Source organism: Aquarana catesbeiana, linkage group LG02 (genome assembly GCF_042186555.1).
Source record: "Aquarana catesbeiana isolate 2022-GZ linkage group LG02, ASM4218655v1, whole genome shotgun sequence".
Classification (NCBI taxonomy): Eukaryota; Metazoa; Chordata; class Amphibia; order Anura; family Ranidae; genus Aquarana; species Aquarana catesbeiana.
Window position 1 is genome coordinate 562,034,963 of NC_133325.1, and position 25,973 is coordinate 562,060,935.

A 25,973-nucleotide genomic window follows, 5' to 3' on the forward strand; every position below is an offset into this window, starting at 1 on the left:
TTAATCCGTCTATTAACCTAACCTGCTCTACTGGGACTCCACCACAGGGTAGATCGTGTCTCCTCTGAAACTAAACACAGAGGCTGGTAATCAGCTCACCAAATTCCGTCGGCAAGAAAAAGACCAACAGGCCGAAAGATAGTGCTGGCACCTCTTCTGACTCAGAGCAACCTGCGGCAGACACCACCGAGGTACTGGAAGCTATAGCTGCTTGCCAGAGCACTCTTACAGCTAAAATTGAAGAAATTAAAATAGACATCTCACTTATACCTCAAAACATGTCCAAATTGAAAGATCGTATCACCGAGACTGAAGCCCGCATCAGTAGAACAGAGGACATTGTACACCCCCTGCAGCACACCACTAAAAATGTACAACGTCAATTGCAACAGCAAAGCGCCAAGCAGGACGATATGGAAAATCGTATTCGCCATTGTAATCTCTGATTTATCGATCTTCCAGAGAAAGCAGAGAGTACTGAATCTGTGGAATTCCTTAAAAATCTCCTCATTACCACATTTGGCAGAAAGGCATTCTCAGTCATGTTCGCGGTGGAGCGGGCACATCGTATCCCCGTGAACCCCTCCTCCAGGCATCCCATCAAGCACTTTTATTGCAAATCCCTCAACTTCAAAGATCGAGATAGAATTCTGCGTCTTACCAGAGAGAAAGATATATTCCCTTCGGGAGAATTCATCTGGCTGTATTTCCCGATTTTTCCAACAAGGTGCAAAGACAAAGATCCCGGTTCCAGGATGTTAAACGGCGCATGTGCGCCCAGCACCTGAAATATGCCATGTTGTTTCCAGCACGCTTGAGAGTGGAAGAAAATGGTCGGGTGCATTTCTTCGATGACCCGGACACAGCTTCCACGTGGCTGGATCAACGAGCCCGTCCTGCCTATAGGCTCCATCTGTTTAAGGACCATGTAAGTACTCCCTGCTGCATATGTACTGTTCCAGTTGAATCTCACCTAACAGTACCAGTTTGCCTCACGTGCTACAAGCACGGTTATGTCCAATTCTCCTATGGTTGACATCCCCTTCTTCTTCCTTCTACCATTGAATAAGGGTTACAAATGTGACTTGCATTGCTCCCATGTTTTGGATATATATACTGTTTATACTTTGATATGCATACTCACCTCACGGATAACCTGGGTACTCTGGAAACATGTCACTGTTATTTACAACACTATGTCTTGAATAGATTTTAACCTAGTCTCTAGAACCCTCCTACCTAAGGTGACAGGAACGGTCTTCACCCCTAGGATTCTGTCAGACCATGCCCCCTGCTGGATGACAGCTTCACTGCTAATACCCTCCCCTGCTCCTCTATGGAGACTGAATTCCTACTGGCTATCAGCTCTACCAGACCAGAAAGCTTTACTGGGAGAATTCATGTTCTATTTTAACACCAATCAGGGAACATCTGACTTTGAGATGGTATGGGAAGCATTCAAACTCCATGCTCGCATGATTCTATCTACACGAATAAATAGACTCAAACTCTCCTCTAAAGTCATACTCCAACTGGCATCAGATAAGCTACAAGACCTACAGGAGGCATTTCACAGACAACCCTTCTCTGAAAAGCTTGAGAGCATTAAAATGCAAACACGAGTAGTCACACAGCTCCACATAGAGAAGGCCAGGCAGCGGCACTTTTTCTGTAAGCAAAAAATATTTGAATATGGAGAACATTCGGAAAAATTGTTATGCCGAGTACAGACGATCGGAATTTCCAACAACTAAACCGTGGACTTATTTCCGATGGATGTTGGCTCAAACTTGTCTTGCATACACACGGTTGCACAAATGTTGTCGGAAATTCCGAACATCAAGAACGCAGTGACGTACAACATGTACGACGAACCGAGAAAAATTAAGTTCCATAGCCAGTGTGGCTCTTCTGCTTCATTCCAAACATGCGTGGAATTTTGTGCGTCGGAATTGTGCACACACGATCGGAATTTCCGACAACGGATTTTGTTGTTGGAAAATTTGAGAACCAGCTCTCATGTTTTTGTTGTCAGAAATTCCGACAACAAATGTCCGATGGAGCCTACACATGGTCAGAACAAGCTCACTTCGAACATTTGTTGTTGGAAATTCCGACCGTGTGTATGCGGCATTAGCATACCTAGCCCACCTAGACACTAAACCACCAGTCGTTGTGTCTCTATTGGATTCAATTGGCAATATCCTTACTGATCCCTCACAAGAGACTGCTAAATTAAAAAACTTCTATAGTGTATTATATACATCACAGATCACACATTCACAACAGGACATACAGTATGTGATTTTCTCCAAACCATAACATTTCCCTGTCTCACTGCTGACTAAATCACAATGTTAGAAGCACCTATCTCAATTGATGACTTCACTACTGCAATGTCCCAACTAGCCAAATCCAAAGCTCCCGGCACAGATGCCCTACCTTTGTTTTTTTTTTTACCACCTATTCCAAGATACTTACCTCCAAATGACACGCTTTTTACCAACCTATTTTCGAAACTGGGGTCCTACCACCCTCCATGCAAGAAGCTCAAATTGTAGTTATTACCAAACAATATCCACAATATCCTGATTCTTATCGCCCTCATATCTCATTATTACAGGTAGATATTATAATTCTATCCAAGATTCTTGCCTCCCACTTAAATAAAGCCATACTCTCTTTAATTCACCCTGATCAAACCAGTTTCATTGCAGGGAATAACACTGGTATGAATATTAGACTTTTGTTCATGAATATCCAGGCCTTACATGAAAACCCTAGTTCTGGGGTTGTAGTGACTTTGGACGAAGCTAAAGCCTTTGACTACGTGGAGTGGAACTACCTCTGGGAGTGTCCGCGCAAGTTTGGCTTTGGCACTAATTTCATAAAGTGGGTACAGCTTCTCTATCAATCACCCAAAGCCTTAGTATATGTTAACGAATGGCTATCGGATCAGTTTCCACTGGAAGGGGGCACCCGCTAAGGATGTCCCCTTTCACCCTTATTGTATGCCCTGGCAGCTGAGCTGCTAGCCATCGCTGTTAGATCAGATCCCAAAATATCTGGTCTAAGAGTGGGAAATACTATAGAAAAAAATTGCCTATCCGCCACCGACACCATTCTCTATTAAGCAGACCCAGGACCTTCTTTACAGGCGACACTACACATTATAGAGAACCTAGGGCAATTTTTCGACCTACAAATCAACTGAAATAAATCTCAAATTTTATGCCTTGATCATTTTCCCCCATCGCCTACATATCCTCAGCTACCCCTATCTAGAGTGTCTTCAATAAAATATTTGGAGGTGTTGATCACTAGACGGCTTGGAGATTATATCCCCCTAAATATGGAACCCTTGTATACTCTGGTCAAATCCAAAACACAAACATGGGCTAGATTACCGGTGGTGGGGCGTATAAATTTAAATAAAATTATACTCCTCCCTAAGATTTATATATGATGTTGCATGCCCCTTAATTCTTTAAGACGTTGGAATCTATTTTGAACTCCTTTGTCTGGTGGCATGGACGGCACAAGCTAGCCTGGCCAATCCTTAAAAACCCTACAACACTTGGTGGGTTCACCCTTCCTGACTTCCACGATTACTATCTAGCCTCCCAACTATCTTACCTTTATTATTTTGACAAAGCAGAGTTACAGAGATATCAATCCTTGGTATGTCGGGATTCCACTCACCAAGCCAATACCCCCCTCCAAGCTATTTTTTGTGGGAACATATACTTACAACCCCCTCCGATACAATGATGGCATGCTTTCACACGATCAACGTATATGGGAACTCACTCTACATAAACTCAATGTAACTCACATCCACTCTCATACTCCTATCTGGTTTAATAAACACATGCCAGAACTACTCACCGTCCTGGATCCTATAGTATGGGCCGCCAACGGAATACTTTAATTACATCAGGTTATGATGACCACAGGGCCCAAAACATTTCAGATGATTAAAGAAGAATTTTGCTCTCCCTAACCATTTATTTTTTAGATACTTGCAGCTCCGTCATGCCCTACAAACCCAATTCACAAATGTGACTGTCTCTCTTAATATCCCCCTGTATTGGATATCATTCTAGGCACAGAATCCTCTAAATTAATCTCCACTCTAGATCTACTATTTGCCTTCCCGCAGCCACAGCATTGGACTATAAAGCTAAAAATGCATGGGAACCTGACATTGGGGCTATCGAAGACAATGGTTGGGAGGAAATTTTGGATGACACCAAAACCGTCTTCCCTAAAATGTCAAAACGCCTTACACAACTGTATATCATACATAGAGCATACAGTATTTGACACGGCAGAGAATAGCTCGATTCCAACCCATGCATAGCCCACTGTGCCCACCTTGTGCTTCCGCACCTGGCTCTTCCTATCACTTAATATGGAGCTGTCCAGAAATACAAAGTTTTTGGCTTCAAGGAATACACTTCCTACTAGATAAGATGGGTTCACCAGTAGTACCAACCCCCAAATTATGTCTTGCCAAATTAGGCTTACTTCCAGATTTAGAAATAGACAAATTTCTTGCTACTTTTACATATGAAATGCTCTTTTTAGCTAGGAAGACAGTGGCTCGGAACTGGATGCAAGCATTACCCCTCACCATCCAGAGGTGGAAAATGGAGATTAACAATAACCTCCCCTTTTAAAAAAACTGATATACCTATATAGAGGATGCCCACTTAAATATACTAAAGTGTGGGATAGGTGGCTGGCGGATGGTGAGACCTGTACCTAAATAAGGTCCCTACGTTTCCTATAGTAGGATTAAGGTGCAACTATAATAATACATATGGTGGAACTTCATATCCCCTTCTGCTTCCTCAGTTGCTTAGGGTATTGTTCTCCTTTTGTGTACTAGATTGTAAATTTGAGGTTCAGCTTCGGATGTGTGACATCACGTAATCATTGAAGTCTAAGACCATGTACTATGTTACTCATGAGCGCTTTATGCAAATTATTTTCCTATGTTATCCCCTTTGTTTTCATGTATACTTCAATGATAACTGTACCATGTACATTCTTTCAATGAAGTTGTCTTTTCCAATTAAAAAAGCATGTGAATATGAGAAAGAATAGGTATGATTGCTTGGCACTGGGAACGCATTACAGAATTTTTCTTGATCATGTTTGAATATCAGGAAATCCTTTTGAGTATTATTCTTGAATACAGTATTTCAATTTTAGGCCGTATGTAGGACACTTTTCTCTTAGGAAGTTATTTTCAATAGCCCAAAATATATTTGAAACCCATTTTTTTAATTTGCTTTGTCTTTAACAGGATTGTGAGGCAATAATCAAAAATGACTCAAGGCTATTTGGAAGAGAAAAAGAAAGCACTCTATGAATAGTTCACCTTGAAAAGAGTTTACTGAAACTCGTTGAGAAAAAATATTTATTTCTTAGGTAAGGTACAGCCAATACCACACATATTTGCTGAACAGCATATGCAGGTCATAATTACTTAAAGCTGAACTTAGATCTATTTTTTTTCCCCAAATGTGTGGCAATTTAATTTATGTGGAAGATGATTACTCACAATTGGCTGCATGTTGTCATCTTCCAATACAATCCATTGAATCTGCAGCACCTCTCTGAAGCCTGACTCATTTCCGGCGTAAATGACTTAAAGTGGTATTAAAGGTTTGACCAAAAAAAAACACGTCATACTTTCCTGCTCTGTGTAATGGTTTCGCACAGAGAAGCCCCAATCCTTCTCTTCTGGGGTCCTCCCCCAAGACCAGTGCCCCCAATAGCAAGCTGTTTGCTATGGGGGCACAGGTGCATGCTAGCTCCCAAGCCCTGCTCTGTGCATTCATAAGACACATAGAACGTGCCCCCCCCCCCCCAGTGGCTCGCTGGCTGTGATTGACAGCAGAGGCTGAGGCTCTTGTGCACATCGCTGGATCAAGAGAGGGTTCATCGCTGGATCAAGAGAGGCGGTGGGGGCGTCGGCGGTACAACAGCGCTATTTTTAGCGCTGCTGTACCGTCGTTCTTGCAGCGGTATTCGTTCGGTTTTAACCCCCGCTGGTGGCCGAAAAAGGGTTAAATCCGCTCGTAAAGCGCGGCTATAGCCGCGGTATTACCGCGGTATAGCCGCGCTGTCCCATTGATTTCAATGGGCAGGAGCGGTTTAGGAGCGGTGTATTCACCGCTCCTTCCCCGCTCCAAAGAAGTGGCTCGCAGGACTTTTTTTACCGTCCTGCGAGCGCACTGATTCAGTGTGAAAGCCCTCGGGCTTACACACTGAACAAACAGCGGAGGCTGTTTAGGGGCGGTTTTCAGGCGGTATTTTTAGCGCAATACCGCCTGAAAACCGCTCCAGTGTGAAAGGGGCCTTACAATCACTTTAATGCATCACAAAAATCTTTCCTCTCTCTGTTGTTTGCCCACCTCTCACATCTATTTGCTTTCCCCTGCTGTGAATCTTTTTTTTTTTGCATCTTTTGTGGCCATTATCATTTAACCTCCCTGGCGGTATGATTATTTCATATTTTTGATGCTGAAAGCGGTACAATTATTTTGCATGGAAATTTGGCATTTTATATTGTAGGCCTGTAATTCTTAGGAATAACTCACTTAAATCTGTCCAAACCAGAGTCTAGTAGACATCTCGTGTATGATAAAGTTTGAAACACGAAATCATAAATTATAATATAATAAATAACTATAAATAATTATACCAAACAACAATATAATAATAATAAAAATTATTAAATAATGTAATCAAAAACACTGAAATTTGCTCAGTTGCAGAATTGCCGCTGTCATTACTTTTCAGTGTTTGATGACGAATCTCCCCACAAATCACTATCCCTCAATTCTGTGAGTGATTCTAACTTATTATCGCTGTTTTCTAGCTGGTTTAAAACCACTTTTGATGTAAAGGGACGGTTTTGGTTGCTATGGACAATCTCCAGTTTCCAGGCAGAAAGAACAGTTTTTATAACATAAAACTGCATTCAGGGCACTGGAGAAACCACTAGGGACAAAAGGGATGTGAAATTATTTCATACAGTAATGTAATCTGTAAGATTACAGTATACTGTATGTATTGTGTGTGTTTCACTTTCTGAATATGACGCCGTTCTCCGTCCCCATGCGTCGCAACGATCGCTGGGAACAGAGCTCGGCTCTGTGATGAATCGAGCAGAGAACGAGCCGCTCACACTGCGGGGAGACATCGCAGGATCTAGGGGACAAGGTAAGTAAGCTCTTCCTGGATCCTGCGATGCGATCCCGAGTCTGGCTCGGGGTTACCGCTTTTGGTTCTGAAATTCCACCCCGAGCCAGACTTGGGAATACCGCCAGGAAGGTTAAGACTCACTTCATTTATGGGTGTGCCTACTTTTCTTACTATGTCTGTTGTGGGCATTACCTTGGACACTGTATATATATTGGAACCCCCACTGCTCATTTGAAGGATTCCATTTGATACCCATATTTTGTCTCCCACACTGTTACTTGGCATCCATTTTGTCAGAGGTATGTCTGATTAGCTGTCATTAACTGCTTGTCGACCAGCGCACGACGATGTACGTCGGCATAATGGCACGGCTGGGCAAATGGGCATACCTGTACGTCCCCTTTAAGACATGGCTTAGAGGGCGTGCGCACCACCTACTCCGTGAGCGTGCCCGCGGACTCAATGTGCACCGGGGGCCCGCGATCGCGACACAGAGCAGCAGAACGGGGAGATGCCTATGTAAACAAGGCATTTTCCTGTTCTGCCTAGCAACATGACAGGTATCTACTGTTTCCTGTCATTGGGAGCAGTGATCTCTGTCATGTTGTAGTGAGCCCACCCCCCCCCACAGTTAGAATCACTCCCTAGGACACACTTAACCCCTTGATCGCCCCCTAGTGTTTAACCCCTTCCCTGCCCGTGTCATTTACATAGTAATCCGTACATTTTTTATAGCACTGATCGCTGTATAAATGTCACTGGTGTCAAAAGTGTCTTATGCATCCGCCACAATGTCGCAGTCACTATAAAAATCGCAGATCGCTGCCAATACTAATAAAAAAAATTAATAATAAAAATGCCATAAATCTATCCCCTATTTTGTAGACGCTATAACTTTTGCACAAACCAATCAATATACGCTTATTGCGATTTCTTTTTTTACCAAAAATATGTAGAAGAATACATATCGGCCTGAACTGAGAAAGAAATTTGTTTTTTTTATATATTTTTGGGGGATATTTATTATAGCAAAAAGTAAAAAATATTGCTTTTTTTTCAAAATTGTTGCTTTTTTTTGTTTATAGCGCAAAAAATAAAAACCGCAGAGGTGATCAAATACAACCAAAAGAAAGCTCTATTTGCGGGAAAAAAAGGACGTCAATTTTGTTTGGGTGCAACATCGCACAACTGCGCAACTGTCAGTTAAAGCGACGCAGTGCTGTATCGCAAAAAGTTCTCTGGTCAGGAAGGGGGTAAATTCTTCCGGGGCTGAAGTGGTTAAATGTCTACACCAAAATTATGCCTAAAATGTAGAGAGAGACCTCGAGGATGCATGTTCTTTGCTATGTAATTTGTGTGTCTGATTACGCAGATACTAAGCAGCAGTTTCTAGATTGTAGAATAAAGAGTAGATTAAAGTGCAGGCAAGAAGATGTAATCATTCCTCCTATGCATATTTATTAAAAAGTGTATTAGTATTGTTATTTAGAACAAACCAATTTTTATGAGGAGCAGTAAAGTAAACTTTCTTTTCTACCTTGAAAAAAGTCTGGGGTTAGTAACATGAAGATTACATAAATATCTTCCAGTTTCTCCCACCAAACAGGATCTTTCAGTAAAGCAAAGCTTGGCGAGATAGGCCCAATGGTGATGTCACTATGTCTACAAACAAGTATATTTACAAAGTGGGACTTTTGATTGAAAACTTGTCACTGAATGTCAATGTGGAGGGGGAAGAATAAGGGAAAGTATTATATGAATACACTATACTTCAGCTCTAATTTCACTTCTGTATACAAAAATCCAGGAAGGAGATTTATTTCTCCATCTTTGAAACCTACTTTGTTGGATTTGGGGATTTTATGTACTTTCTAGGTGTTTGTTTGATTTTTATTTTCAAAATATGTTAACTGTAAAACAGAACACACTTCATGTGGTGATACAGAAGGAGGAAATGCTATCAGGTAAGGAAACGAGTCAAGGGAGGGGTATGGGAACAACCACCAAGAAACATATTTTAAATAAACAAATATATCTTAACATAACATGATTGCACAGAAATTGCTTCTCAGTCCTTGTCAAGTCCTATAATAAAGGCCATAACTGTTCAGATACAACTTGCTTCACAAATCTATTATAACATGTCAACAGGTAACAATAGTGAAAACCATGGATCCATATGTATATAAAGCTCTGGTCTGCATTGATAAATATACACCTGCACCTACTGTATACAAGTATTTACCAAACAAAATCAGAATTGTAGTTTTGCTTTAATGTCCAAACAACAATTAAGGCAAAAAAAACTCCCACATATACAGTATATAATAAATATACTTTTACTGAATGTCAGATTCCCACAATCCTCTGCACAGCAGTGCTCAAAATGGAAAAGGTTTGTTCAGCATGCTATCAGGGCTCTATTGCTTTGCAGAACTTCACCACTGTGACAGGTTAAGAGGAGAGTAAAGCTGACTTTTTCAGTTTTCTCCTACACATTTACTGTCCACAAATAGAATGTCGTGGGTCCTGGACCAGGCTTTATCGCTTAGCTGCAGTGTAGCATGTAGAGACAACCAGAACCTGATTATGTTGCCTGGCAGGGATTCTTGGATCACAAGACCAAAACCTTTTTACAGGAAAAACAGTAATAATAAATTTTATATATATATATATATATATATATATATATATATATATACACACACGCACACATACATATTTCCACTGTTCCACTGTGTTTTTTAGCTGTTTGTCTATACTTCAGCTTCAATATGCAAACTAGCCTGTTATGAGTCTTTTTATGAACTCTCAAACTAACCTTTCTCAGTCAATATATTTTCATTACAGGACGACTGGTTGCAATCGAGGGAAAGATGAATGTAAGTACAGGGATATCCTGGAGGAAAACCTTCTCCAGAGTGCTCAGGACCTCAGACTGGGCCGAAGGTTTACCTTCCAACAAGACAATGACGCTAAGCACACAGCTGAAATAACGAAGGAGTGGCTTCACAACAACTCCGTGACTGTTCTTGAATGGCCCAGCCAGAGCCCTGACTTAAACCCAATTGAGCATCTCTGGAGAGACCTAAAAATGGCTGTCCACCAACGTTTACCATCCAACCTGACAGAACTGGAAAGGATCTGCAAGGAGGAATGGCAGAGGATCCCCAAATCCAGGTGTGAAAAACTTGTTGCATCTTTACCAAAAAGACTCATGGCTGTATTAGATCAAAAAGGTGCTTCTACTAAATACTGAGCAAAGGGTCTGAATACTTAGGACCATGTGATATTTCAGTTTTTCCTTTTTAATAAATTTGCAAAAATTTCAACAATTCTGTGTTTTTCTGTCAGTATGGGGTGCTGTGTGTACATTAATGAGGAAAAAAAAAAAAACTTAAATGATTTTAGCAAATGACTGCAATATAACAAAGAGTGAAAAATTGAAGGGGGTCTGAATACTTTCCGTCCCCACTCTATATATACACAGTATATTGTAGGAATGCACCAATACGTTTTTATTATTAGGGAATGAAAGAGCCGATACTTTCGTCCAAGTACTTCCCAATACTTTGCAGTAGGGTTGTCCCGATACCACTTTTTTACGATGGAGTACAAGTACCGATACTTTTTTTCAAGCACTGGCCGATACCAATTACTGATACTTTTTTTAATGTCATGTGACAGTGGCACGTGTGTCAGTAGTTTTTTGTTTTTGTTTTTACAATTTTATTTTTTACAATTATTTTTTAAAATTATTTTTTACAATGTATTTTGTTATGTTTTTTTTTACAATGCTTTATTTTTTTAAGGGGGGGGGGTGGACAGTGTCAGTGTGTTTATTATTTAATGTTTTATTATTTTTTACAATTAATTTCTTTTTATTATTTATTTCAATTCTTTTTTTATTACTATTATTAGCCCTGTTGGGGGATTTTGGTAAGATATTAGGGGTCTTAATAGACCCCTGACATCTCCCCTTTGAGACAGGGAAAGGGACTGAGGACACATGTTTCCCAGTCCCCTTCTCAGCAGCCTCAGCTGCACTGAAAATGAATGGAGAGGAGAAAGAGGCTCCTCTCCATTCATAAACTAAAGCATCTTAAACACAGGTTACGATGTTTCAGTTATGTGAATGGACAGAGTCAGTTATCAATGACTGTTCATTCGGAAAAGGAAGGAGCCAGATTTACTGGCTCCTACCTCCGCTCTCCATCCTGAAAGATCGAAGGGGCAGAAGAGGAGAATGGAGGGGGACACGGAGGAGAACAGAGGGGGACAGCAGAATGGAGGGGGCAGAGGAGGAGAACGGGAGGGGGACAGCAGAACGGAGGGGGACAAGGAGGAGAATGGAGGGGGTCAGCAGCACGGAGGGGGACAGCAGCAGAACAGAGGGGGACTGGAGGAGGATACAGGGACAGTCAGCGGTGATCGGTGCGGCTTTGGGGGTAGTTATAAGCAGTGATCACTGCTGTGTGTATTTCATTAAAGCAGCTGAAGGGGGGGGGGGGGAGCGGAGAAAGGGCTGTCAGGCTTTATTGAAATCTATATAGGGTCATCGGTGCTTGTAACTCCCCCTCTGCTCGATCACCCTGACTGTCCAGGTATCGGGTGAAGCATTGGAGCATTTGCCCGAGTACTAGTACTCGGGCAAATGCTCGATATCAGTACCGATATCGATACTCGTTTCGGTATCGGGACAACCCTACTTTGTCATGCAATTTGTGTCCATACAAAATGAATGGGCTCAAATCGCACTGCAAATAATTGCATGAGATATAAACAGGAATGTGGTGCAATTTCTATCCAAATCGAATGCGGTTTCCCCACCGCTCCCGTGTGAACCCAGGCTTGTCATAGTGATTTCAGCCTGGGTTCACACATGAGCAGAGCGGAAAACCACATGCGATTTGGACAGGAATCGCATCACATTCCTGTTCAAATTGCATGCGATTCTTTGCAGTGTAATTTGCGCCCATTCATTTTATATGGGTGCAAATCGCACTGCAAAGTATCGGTTTCGGGGTATTGGGAACATTTTCATGACTACAAGTACTCGTGAAAATACTTGGTATCGACACTAATACCAGTATCGTTATCGGTGCATCCCTAATAAATAAATAAATATAAATATAATGCGTGGGGTTTTTTTTAACAGGGTCAGCAGTTCAGAGAGTGGGTTGATGTCTGAGGCAGTGCAAGGGAGGGTGGTGCCATATGGTTTTCAAGCCATACTATAGTTTGCGGGTGTCAGGGGAATACAGTTATATCTGTATACTGTACGATATACATACAAGCTGATATAAAGTTGGATACACGTTTGCAGTAATGAGTTGAGTGTCACAATACATTATATTATTATAATTTTTTTTTACATTTCTTTATTTAGAACACAATCATAATAACAATAAGAAGGCTACTGACCCACAGACACAGCTGGGGAGTGTTTAACACATATTTCAGACATGAAATGTAAGTAATGGTATAAATATAGTGAATAATTCAAGTATATCAATCATAATTGACAGACAGTGCTCAGATAGATATTCTGGAGTTAGCATAATACATGTCCACATAAGACAAAATCATCACCTGAAATATCCTCATCGATTTTATGGATAGGACCCGCAGAGGGGTAAATGACAGTAGGCTAAAAGAAAGTATGTGGATAAGGAGTATAGAAAGGAATGGTAGGGAGGGAAGAGGTGGAGGAGGGAAAGAAAGGAAAAGGAATACAGAGGGAACGAGGAGAAGGAGGGTGGAATGTGTGTGTTGGGGGGGGGGGTGTAGACCTCACTATGTACAATATATTTTTTTATATTAAATTATTATGTTACATAGACACAAACATCAGTACACTTTGTCACACACAAGACGTAATTGTAATGTAAATGTAAAAAGACATATGATATATGATATGATAGGAAAAGTGTGCCTGCCCAGGAGAGCCACAATGGGGGGAGGGTGTAATTAATCAAAACTGGAGCAGACAGAATCTAGAGCAGCTGTCCAATCAGCTTCCATCTTCAGCTTGTTCTGTTAAAGTGGTTGCAAACCTCAGACATGAAATATGAAAAAAGCACATCCTTCTATACTGTGTACGTATCTCTCTCAAAAAGCACAGTGCCATTTCTACTTGTTGCCTGGTTCCTCTGTCATCAACATGAGTCACTTCTGGCATCTTTTTCTGACACCAAGAGTTAAAAGGTGATGGGAGGGGAGCTACAGCACTCAGCCTGTGACTGTTACCCACAGCTGTGCCTGTTTTCCATAATATGTGAAGGGAGATGAGTCCCTCCCCTCCAATCTGGGCTCAAAGCTGTTGGCTATGTGAAGACTTCAGATCCACTTTTGTGCTTGTCATCAGGTGACATCATAGATGTCTACGTTTAAGCCACACTGACTTAGGACAGTCTAGGAAGACACTGGTTCCTTACATGAAGCCTGGCTACTTGTGGTTAAAAAAAACCCAGTCAAGTCTTAATTTTATCATATATTATACATTTTGTAACATACATACAATTTATCTGCCAAAAGCGTCTAAAGTACTGTATTTATTGGCGTATAACACTCACTTTTTCACCATGAAAATCGGGTGCAAATAGCGTGTGCGTGTTATACGCCAATATTACAATTTCGGCTGCCTCGGAGGCAACAGGTGGGGGGGGGCGGGGGCGAGACGAGTGCAGATTACATACAGTGAGAATCTCCTGTTTACTTGGCGGCCTCTGTAATAGGAAGTCAATAGATGGCAATGGCGAGGCTGCTGCATTGATGGCAATGGCGAGGCTGCTGCATTGATGGCAATGGCAAGGCTGCATTGATGTGGACTAATAAGACTCTATTGATGGCACTTGTGAGGCTGCAGGCGGGCATTGATCAGGCTGCATTGATGGTAATGGTGAGGCTGCAGATGGGCACTGACCCTTATTTTGCTTCAAAGTTCCTTATTTAAAATTTAAGTTTTTTTCCTGAAACTTCCCTCTTAAAATGAATGTGCGTGTTATACACCTGTGCGTGTTATATGCCGATAAATACGGTAATTATAGTAACAAGATGTATTTTAGCATAACTTTATTTGTATAGCTATTGTTCATGACGACAAGCATCTTTTATTCTCTGGGAAAAAGAAGCCGTTACTATGAACAAAAATTCTACTTTTTGTTCCCACCTTTTTTTTTGTTTGTCCCAGTTTTTATAAATATGCCATACAGGATTTGCTCCTTACTAAATAAAAGCTATAGGCTTTTCGTTTGTGAAATAAGTAATACTGTTACATAATGTTCACCTTTGCCTGAAGCTTACCTCTGCTGCCAGATAATTCCCAGTAGCAAGATGTTTAAATCGATAAAGACTGTTCCAATGCCCTGCTCCTCCTCTACAAGGATCATGATGCACAACCTGTATGAAAAGATAGACATAGCGTAATCTGTTAAGACATCTAAAAGGCCTTTCCAATGCTTGTACTGCTGGTCTCACTATAGCCTAATCCTAAAAGATTTGTGTCACCAGCTTAGAAAGTCTTCAAATGAGTTTGTAATTCAAAATATCTGGTCAAAATGCAAAAAGCCTGACTGTTTTATTTTTCGCCAGTTAATTCCCTCACATAAATAAGTACACTCAAATACTATTTTATACTCAGAACTAAACATGATAAAAATACCAAGATATGTATTTGAGCCGCTCAGGCTGTATGGGAATGAAGTCCTGTGCCCACCGCTGTGAGTGCTGGTTGGGAAGGGAGCTCGTCCATGCTCCAGGCAATGGTAGAGAGGGATAGGTTCTGGTGGGCAGAGTGAAATATGTTGGGGGCGTCACCTGGCGGGGGTTCAGGCTGAGACTGCCATTCACTATAACACAGCAGGCTTTAACTTAGGTGTCCCGGAAGCCGCACATCCATCATTCTCTACCATGATAAAAAATACCACCAACCAGAAAAGTGCAACTAAGTATTTCCTTGGCCAGCATTGTATCTTAAGGTTTTATGTTAGCTATGTAACCAGTCTGAGATGTTTAAAAGATAAAATCAGAGATGAACTTTAGTATTTGCAACTTATTTGTCTGTACAGGGAACTGTACTTCTTAAAATGTAGGAGATGCCATGCTCCTAAGGGCCCTTTCGCAGGGGTAGACCGAATGAGTCTGCCTGTCAGTTTTTCAGGTAGACCGACTGGATCCTCCAGCCTCCTCTATGGAGCGGTGGGTGTCAATGGACATGTGTCTGTTGACACCCGCCGCCATCCGACCCTGTCCACTAAAAACAGGCGGATGGGGATCCATTCCTCATCTCCCTGGCAGATCGAATGGCAATGGACAGGCGGTCTGTTTACATCTGTCCACCCATAGAGAAGAGCGGGCTGTGTCTGTGTCCATTCTGCATAAGCAGAGAAGACACAGACCAGCAATCCACCTGCTCAGTGGGGATAAGCAGACAGATTTCCCACTGAGCAGACAGACTCCAACAGAGCCTGCCCCGTGTGTAAGGAGCCTATTTTGGAATTCCTTAATGTCAGCCGTTCAACTTGCTCATCATTTTAAAGCAAAGTTCTAATAAAAGCAATATGCAGCCTGCCATTGCTGATCTAATTTTAGATAGCTAATTGACTAGAGGTCTCTAGCCTCAGTACTTTCTAGGGCTCTGACCCAGGACAAGCATGCAGTTAGTGAAGTCAGAAGTTTCAGTCTAAATATTTGCTTCTAAATAGAGAGTCAGGAAACTAGAAAAAAAATTCAGCATTGACAAAATACATATTTTCTCTAGGGGGACTCCACCAGTCTACACACACCTACCGGTCCACAGCTATGCATCATATGCTTATATTTGTAAATGAAAATCTTTCAGCCAATAATACCCAGAACATTAAAAAATCTCACAGGTGGCTCATTCTGTCTTTAACCATTTGCCTACTGGGCACTTTTACCCCAGGCCCAGGCCGATTTTCAGCTTTCAGCGCTGACGTACTTTGAATGACAATTGCATGGTCATGCAACACTGTACCCATATGAATTTTTTATACTTTTTTTAGACAGATAGAGGTTTCTTTTGGTGATTTTTAATCACCACTGTATTTTTTGCTAAACAAACGTTTTTTTTTTTTCTTAGTTTCTGTTATAAACTTTTGTAAACAAGTAACTTTTCTCCTTCACAGATGTGCGCTGATGAGGCTGCACTAATGGGCACTGATGGGCACTGATGAGGTGACACTGATGATTCAGCACTGACGAGGCTGCATTAATATGATGGGCACTGATAGGCAGCACTGATGGGGCTATACTGATTATCAGGGCACTGATGATCAGCATAAATGTCCCCTGTGTGAATTGTCATTACCTGCTCTCCTCTCCTCACGATGTGACAGCGTGTGAGGTAAGGACTGTCGATAGCCTGCAAGTCTGTTTACATTGGGATCAGCTGTGATTGGACACAGCTGATCACATGGTAAAGAAGCACTGTGATTGGTCCTTTAGCACGATCTGTAATCAGCTGTGTCTGAAGAACACATCGATCACAGTGCCTAATGTGTGTCCCAGGGGGCGCACGGGGGGCGTGGTTCTGGGAGGATGTGAATAAAATTAGCTGACCATGCTGTAGCTGTGTTTTGGCTAAAGTGTATAGGCATGTGGTTAAAACTGTGAATCTGCTTCTAGGGGGGAGTTGTGGGTAATTAACAGGAGGACATATGAAGGTGACCTGATTAAATAACAAATCCTTCCTGTGGTAACATCTAAAAATATGTAACAAGAATCATGGCCTCTGGCCCCCTGCAACAGAAAATGGTTGCAGCAAGCTAACAATGTCCAAAATCAAAAAAGGAATCCACTTAGGAAATTATACAAAACATTTACAGTATATTGTAATACAGTAGGTCCTGATTTTGTAATTGTTGGCATGCTGGAATTTGATGAACTGCAGCCTGTTTTCTACTCTTATGCCGTGTACATACGGGCTGACTTTTCGGCATCAAAGGTCCGACGGTCTTTCCGACGGACTTTCGAACGAACGGACTTGCCTACACACGATCACACCAAAGTCCGACGGATTCGTACGTGATGACGTACAACCGGACTAAAATAAGGAAGTTGATCGCCAGTAGCCAATAGCTGCCCTAGCGTCAGTTTCCGTCCATCGAACTAGCATACAGACGAGTGGATTTTTCGACCGGACTCGAGTCCGTCGGAAAGATTTGAAACATGTTTCAAATCTAAAGTCCGTCTGATTTTCGCCCGAAAAAGTCCGCTACAGGTCCGATGAAGCCCACACACTGTCGGACTGTCCGACGGATTCGGACCAGTCCGGTCGAAAAAGTCCGCCCGTGTGTACATGGCATTATTCCTGATTAGCAATTATCTGTAAATTATTGTGTTTATTAGTTACCCATATTCCATGTACTTTCCTGTGAGTTCCTCATTCTTTATCAATGTCATGAGTTTCAGTACTTCTCAATAGACTATGAGAGCAGAAACCAGTGCACTCATAATCCATTGACACTTCCAGCTGTTTTAACTGAAAGCCAGTACAGAGGTTTGGGGAGAGAGCTGAAGGAATTGTATGCAGGAGCCTGACATTGCATTGCAGACTCCTGTGGGAAAAAATAATAAATGCTATTTTTTTTCCTGCAAAAATATGTTTATTTATTATTTTTTACTTAAAGGTGAACTTAGCCTTTAGAAGTCAATCTGCCCAAAAAGTAATTATGTTTTGGAAGTTGCAAAAGGTCCTACATTTTATCCATGCCTTCCTGTGGGTCTAGCTCAGGGGTAGGCAACCTTTTGAGCACAGTGTGCCGAAAAATGTTTTCAAAGAAATTGAGCGTGACGATTTTTTAATAAAAAAATGTCAACTTCACACTCCCAATCATGAAAAGGATTTTTTATAAAGTAAATTCTGTAAACTACTTGAGTAGTAGTGAGAAATTAACATACTGCACTCTTATGCCCTGTACACACGGTCGGATTTTACGACGGAATAATGTGTGATAGGACCTTGTTGTCAGAAATTCCGACCGTGTGTGGGCTCCATCACACATTTTCCATCGGAATTTCCGACACACAAAGTTTGAGAGCTTGCTATAAAATTTTCCGACAACAAAATCCGTTGTCGGAAATTCCGAACGTGTGTACACAAATCCGACTCACAAAGTGCCACACGTGCTCAGAATAAATTAAGAGATGAAAGCTATTGGCTACTGCCCCGTATATAGTCCCGACATATGTGTTTTACGTCACCGCGTTCAGAACGATCGGATTTTGTGTGACCGTGTGTATGCAAGACAAGTTTGAGCCAACATCCGTCAGAAAAAATCCATGGATTTTGTTTTCGGAATGGCCGATCTATGTCCGACCGTGTGTACAGGGCATTACACCTCAGATCAGCCCCAATTCCTGCAACTCCACACTTCAGATCAGCCCCAATTCATGCACCTTCACACCTCAGATCACTGTCCCCCTGTAAATCTGTTTCACCACTGTACCCCCCTGCTCATCTGCCCAACCACTGTAACCCCCTGCACATCTGCCCCACCACTGTACTACCCTGCACATCTGTCCCACCACTGTAACCCTCCATACATCTGCTCCACAACGGTAACCCCCTGCACATCTGCCCCACCATGGTAACACCCTGCACATCTGCCCCACCACGGTAACACCCTGCACATCTGCCCCACCACAGTACTACCCTGCACATCTGTCCCACCACTGTAACCCCCTATACATTTGCTCCATCACTGTAAAACTCTGCTCATCTGCCTCACTAATGTCCCCCCTTTCTCATCTGCCCCACCACTGTACCTCCCTGCACATCTGCTCCACTGCCGTACCCCCATGCTCTTCTGTCTCACTACTGAACCATCTTCTCATCTGTCCTAACACTGAACTTATCTGCTCATCTGCCCCGCCACTGTAACCCCCTTTCTCATCTGCCCCACGACTGTACCTCCTGCACATCTGTCCCACCTCTGTTCCCGATGCTCTTCTGCTCCACCTCTGTAACCCCCTGCTCATGTGTTCCACTGATGTACCTCCATTCTCCTCTGCACATCTGCCCCACCTCTGTACCTCCCTGCTCCTCTGCCCCACCGCTGTAAACCCCTGCTCATCTGTCCCACCAATGTACCTCCTTTCTCCTCTGCCCCACCACTGTACCCCCCCTGTACATCTGCCCCACCTCTGTACCCCCTGCTCTTCTGCCCAACCACTGTAACCCCCTGCACATCTGTCCCACCAATGCACCTCCTTTCACATCTGCCCCACTGCTTTATCCCCCTGCTCTTCTGTCCCACCACTGAACCCCCTTCTCATCTGGCCAAACACTGGACCCCCTTGGTCATCTGTCCCATCACTGTACCCCCCTGCTTTTCTGTCCCACTGCTGAATCCCCTTCTCATGCCTTCCATCACTGTACCTCCTGAACATCTGCACCACCACTGTACCCCCTTGCTCTTCTGTCCCACCACTGTAACCCCCCACTCACCTGCCCCACCAATGTACCCCTTTTCTCATCTGCCCCACCACTGTACCTCCCTGCACATCTGCTCCACCGCCATATCCCCATGCTCTTCTGTCTCATTACTGAATCACCTTCTCATCTGTCCTAACACTGAACTCATCTGCTCATCTGCCACACCACTGTAACCCGCTTTCTCATCTGCCTCACCAATGTACCTCCTGCACATTTGTCTTACCTCAGTACCCCCCTGCTCTCCTGCCCCACCACTGTAACACCCTGCTCATCTGTCCCACCAATACACCCCCTTTCACATCTGCCCCACTGCTCTACCCCCCTGATTTTCTGTCCCACCACTGAACCCCCTTCTTATCTGCCCAAACACTGACCCCCCCTGCTCACCTGCCCCACTGCTGAACACCCTTGTCATCTCTTTCACCAGTGTACCTCCCTGCACATCTGCCCCACTGCTGTACCCTCCTGCTCTTCTGTCCCACCTCTGAACCCCTCCTGCTCATCTGCTCCACCGCTGTACCCTCTTCTCATCTATGATATGTCTGATATACAGAGTGGTGAAAGGAAGCAGAGATGAGACACATCTACCTGTCCTGGCACACTCATCCTTCTGATCCACATACAAGCATCTGGCATGGATGTGCAATGATGAACTAAGGTCAGGGGCATTTTCTGAAAGCAGTGGGCCTGTGTGCAGGATCAAAAGGTGGGCCCACGCAGTTGAAAAAAAGTTTCTGCATCGCAGCAAAAGTTAAGTTTGTGGCTTAAAAGGGACACAGAGTGCCGGGGTTCAGTAGCAAGTGATGCAAAGGTTCAGGAATAATTTCAACAAATGCTCAACAGTACTTCCACAAATTATCACTTGATTGTAGTTTTCTCAATCACAGTGAATCCCTTCTGAGATTGGTAGTGGCAACCAAGCGAGTCATTTTCCTCCAGATGGTGGACTGGGCTAGCAGGACTGTGATTGGCTTTAGCAGTGGCCAATGACAGTCCTCCAACTCCTGGAACAGGGACCGCTCCCCCTACCAGAACTGCAACCAATCTTTTCCCCATCACAAAAGCAGATGATCGCAGCTACTGCAAAGTTAGAGAACCAAACAATGTTTCCCATTTTTTACAATGTGTGGGGGCACAGTGCCTCCCCCTCAGTGCAGGTGCGGTGTAGGGAACTCTGAAATTGGAATGCATTAGTGTCTCACTGACACTTGTGCTGCTTTGCTGATGGGAAAGGAGTCAAGTGCCGGCAGAAGGGGCTTCGCGTGCCGCTTGCAGCAACCGTGCCGGGGGTTGCGTACCCCTGGTCTAGCTCCATCTTTCTCAATACACATAATCAACTTTGTATATAGCAATACATGCCTATTTTGTTCACCTTTTGATTGTACAGGTTGTTAAAAAAATCCATCCTATGCAATAGTAAATTATAATAGTAATCAAGCTGTGTGACTAATTGTTCACAGCTACCTACATTTGACAGTGGAATGTTTACATACACACAATGTTCACAAAAAAATGGTATCCTCGTAAAACTGTAAAAAAAAGTTACATTGTAATATATGGAGTTCAACTAACACTGAATTATCATTTTGAACGAGATCACCAACTTCCAAACTAGTTCTGAATTGGAATGTACTTTTCTATTATTGTAGTTTGAGTGATGACAGTTACTCTTACCTCTACTTCCCAGAGAGCATTGGAACTAGTAGCTGATGTGGCTGACTGCCGCAGAGTAGTGCGTAGAAAAACATGGAGCTTTGACTTGTACTCATCACATGTCAGAAACTTCTCCTGCTCAGCATGGAAGAGCCTTACCACATCACCCTGGAGGAAAGATTTTAAAGAAATGTATTTATACACACAGCATTATGATAAAGACCAATCTTTGTATTTACAAAAAAACAAATTAAAGAGAAAAAAAATTAACAAACAAATTGAAAACTGTTATTACAAGGCACAGATGTGTCAGGATTGTGTTATGGTACCATTTATGTGTAATTATGCGTGTTAAAGAAAAAAATACATTTATGTGTAAAATATCTTCTGTCTCCTAGGCTGATTTTGTCCCTGTCAAATCCAACAGTTGTTCTATTAATCTTATAGCGCAGGCTTGTGTGTTCTTGTGCATGGAGCTCAACCAAGCGGGAAACGTAATTGTCGCCTTTGGTCTGCTAACAATAGTTGTAATACTTCACAGAAATACATTAAAACAATCTTTTCAAAAAATAAATAAATAAATAAATGTTTTGTTTAGTAAAATTACACTTATTGTTTAAATAGGGAAATAAACTGACATTTGATATTCTTTATAGGCAAGTGTCTGTAAGGTGCAAAAGAAGCATGTGTCATGGACCTTCTAGGACAGAAGCAGTAAGAAGTCAACAACTTTTACTCGGTCCTTATTGGCCACAGGGGTCCATCATTTATGGCAGGTGTTAGGCTGGCCATAGATTATGCAAATTTCTTTCCTTCAACCATGGGTGGAAGCAAAGAAAATTGCTTGATTCCCCCATCAACACATTCATTGTTAATAGTGGAATGCCTCCCACTGTCCTATTGTATTCTGACAGTGGGTGGTTTCCCTGCCATTTTAATACAATGATCACTGCTGACAGCTATGCCTCTGGCTATAATGCTACGTAAAAAACAGACAAGCTGGTTGTACTGAAGTCAATCGATAGATTAACTTTAGTACAACCAATCTGCCCATAGATCAGTTCCTGCTGAATCGACCGAATTTTGAACTGTCTATGGCCGCCTTTAATGATCATCATGAAAGTCATGCTTTCTTTAAGATCTCATTCTTGCACTGGGGCCCATCAAAGTCAAAGGGTGAGTCCAATCAAAAGCCCCATTTTAGTTATAGGTGAAACCTAGTGGGCTGGGTCAGTCCATGGTTTCTTATATCTCTTAAATATTATAACAAGGAGCTCTCCCTTCCCTAACCCCCCTCTCTATTCCTGTCTACCTGATAGTTTTAAGCGTTCCTAACCATATTTCCTTGTCTAAGGACCTACTGTTGCATTCTTCATAATACAGTACAATACGACAGAGAGACACCCCCTCTCCCCAATTTAAGGTACATCTCTGCAGGCACCAATGGTAAGACTCTATAACAAAGGAGCTTCAAAAATGAAACCTATAGAAAGACCCACATCCTAGCCATGTGGGGTCCTAGGAAAAAATCTATTATTTTAGAATTTCATTTTTTAAGATGGAGCTGTGGGGCTTTAATCATTAAGCCCCATTCCTTAAATTGACAAAGTTCTATCCTGGCATTCCTGATCAAATTTAAACTTTCATACCCAAGATAGACAAAGCCAAAGTAGGAATGTGAATAGAATAATCACTTTTCATTTGTGTTAATATCTTGAAAAAAACCCATGAATACATATTATTTATGAAATATTGTTTTACAAAGAGTATCAAGGCTAATTAGATAGTTGCCATGGGCCCATCCATGTCATTATTGCCCTTCTTAACAAAACACAGTGCAATGTGTACAACTTCAGAAGTGTCAGCAAATCAATCAGATGAGGGTTTTTAATGCAGCTGTAAAAATGTCAATATGAATTCTTACCCCCTTTAGGACATCCTCCATGTAATCTCGGAACTGCATGAAAAGATTAATCTTCCAACTGGTGTTTGAATTAAGTGAATTCACCTGAATGCAAAACAAACCATAATAATGGATGTAAGTAATATTCTTTCCTTAGAGTTAACCTGTCAGTTATGTTAAACTTTTAAAAGTTAGCAATTTAAAACTCTTAAATGCTACCCTAGAAGCAGACACTCCAAAATACCCGATATTAGAACATATGGTGTTCATGGTTCGTCTCATTCCATCACATATCCCAAAAATAGGGGCATTTCTCATAATTCCGGAATATTGGGTGGAGCAATGCAAATCATTCTTTTATGCCTTATCAGCCAGATACATATCCAGAACTGCTGGTGTATAGAACAAGCCTAGTCTAATACAATAGAGACATTGATTCCAAAATGCATACAACTGTATGGTTATACTGTCTCCCTGGTGCCAAGAAACCCTCCTTTGCGTGCTTCCTGTAACCAAGTACCCTTTGTTAGTAGGGGCCCAACTGTCCTGACTTTATGTTTAAGCCCTTCCTACTGCCACCTCCTGCCCAATGACAATGTCAGCTTGTGAGCTAAAGTTACCCATACACACATAGAATTTCTCTATTCAGGATAAGCAGCACCTGTGGCTGTCTGAATACCTGAACAGTTACTGCATCTGACTGGATGTAGTCACTGTTCAGCCAACAATTTTCCATCAAGCTACTTTGAATTTTTATTTAAAGCTGGGTGGTGCCAACAGGGCATCCGCGGCTTGAATTTCAGCCAATTTCATAAGAATTGGCTAAAATTCAAGCTATGTGTGGTCAAGTTTAGTAATGAAGCCAGATCCCTAGGAGCAAAGTTTACCTAGTTTCAGAGAAGCACAGAAAAGCTTTTTCAAATAATTTTGTTTTTTCAACAAAAGTAAGGCTCCTTCTAGTGTCTTATTTTATACAGCACATTTAAACAGCTGACAGGTTTGTTTTAAGCACATTTTGTTAGTCTATCTTTATTAATACTCAGAGTCTTCTAGGAGGGTATAAATTTGTAAACTTTCACTTATTACACATAAACTTTATATTTAATTAATTATATAGAAATGCTAACCAGAAATATAAACCAGAAAGATAAACCCAGCATTTACATGCAAAGGCAATGGAAATTGTCTGTACACACTTGCCTACTGTTTTTATTTTTCCAAAAAAATTACATAGTCCTTAACAATGCTTGCCAATACAGTTTTGATTATCTGACATTGAGTAAGGCCCCTTTCACACTGGGGCTGTTTGCAGGCTAAAAATACCGCCTGCAAACCGCCCCAAAACAGCCTCCACTGTTTGTTCAGCGTGAAAGCCCGAGGGCTTTTACATTTTACATTTACCACTGCATGTAGATATTTAAGAACAAATTGCCTTTTATTTTAAACTTTACATACTAACTAAATTATACACCACACTTTTTTTAAGGTTATTATCCAATTAATCAAAACAATAGTCGGCCAACTAATCGATTATGAAAACAATCATTAGTTGCAGCCCTAATCATTTCCCACTGTTAATTCTACCACTCTAGCAAACTAGATGCATGATTGTATCCACACTAGAAGATGTAGTCATCTTGCCTGCCACAGAGCTGCTAAAAGTGCAGTTGGATTGTTAAAATTATTGAAGACGAAAACATTTTCAACAAGTTAAACAACATTTTTAATTGATACTTCCATCTTCGCTGCAGACTGGCATCTGGATAAATTAAAGTTTATGTAAAGGTAAAAATTTTTTTACCTTAATGCATTCTCTGTAAGGTAATGTTAGCACACAGCCCAGCCCCCCAAATACTCACCTGAACCCAATCTGGATCCAGTACTGTACGTCTGCAGCATGTGTTCTCCCCTCTCCTTTCACAGGCTTGGCTGATAGCTGCAAGAGCCAGTGGCAGAAAACAAGGGGGTGGGGGGGGGGCTGAGCCAGGCTTTTTGTCTGAATAGATGCAAATAGCCCAGCTCAAGATCGAGTACACACAACTGCCCCCATATATCCTATTGGGGGAACCTAAGGGGGGAGGAGCCAGGGTTGCCAGCAGGAGGCCCCCAGGTAAGTATGACGTGTATTATTTTTAAACAAACAAAAACCAAAGCTTTACAATCACTTTCAGTGAGACGTTGTAATCTTCATTTGTCAGCAGTAAGAACAATCTGCCTATGTATGCTTATTTCTGTAAAAGGGCTGATTCAAGGATACTGGCAATCAGTAAAAAAAAGACTTTGTGATCAGCTAAGGTCCTTTGATGATGCCCTGTGGGAGGGCGAAATGCATTGACGCGACGCAACTTCCGGTCTGACTGACCTCACTTCCGGTCTCATGGAAAGAACGCCAGCAACGGCGTCTGCTGTTTTTTTCTCCCCATTTTATGCCTACTTTTAACTTACATCTGTAAGCATGCATTTTTTATGCGCAATAAAGCCTGTTCTTAGCTTACTTCACTATTAGCCCATCTCTTTCCTTTTGGGTACCTGTTTATGGCTGAGATATCATCTTGAAGAAACATTTACCAAGTTCCACCATTCATTCTGCCTGACGTCCTTTGGATATCGGTACAAGCCTTATCGACCCCCAGACTGAAAAGCTGGGTGTCATTGTGATCTGGTGAGTGGGGACACAAGTGGGGGTGTCTTGGTACGCCTGAAAAATTCTCTGAAACATTTCTTCTGCACTGTTTG

The 25,973-nt window shown here is 42.1% G+C and overlaps 1 protein-coding gene across 3 annotated transcripts in view; it reads right to left on the reverse strand.

The window, feature by feature from the left end:
- Positions 1-25,973, reverse strand: part of ITPR3 (inositol 1,4,5-trisphosphate receptor type 3) — a 475,039-nt gene that overhangs the window by 373,567 nt on the left and 75,499 nt on the right. For all 3 annotated transcript variants that reach the window (XM_073616048.1, XM_073616047.1, XM_073616046.1), the window contains exons 7-9: positions 23,259-23,342; positions 21,356-21,502; positions 14,527-14,622 (exon numbers count right to left, since the gene is read on the reverse strand). In XM_073616048.1, coding sequence (XP_073472149.1) covers positions 14,527-14,622; positions 21,356-21,502; positions 23,259-23,342 — 327 coding nt within the window. The remainder of the gene's footprint in view (positions 1-14,526; positions 14,623-21,355; positions 21,503-23,258; positions 23,343-25,973) is intronic.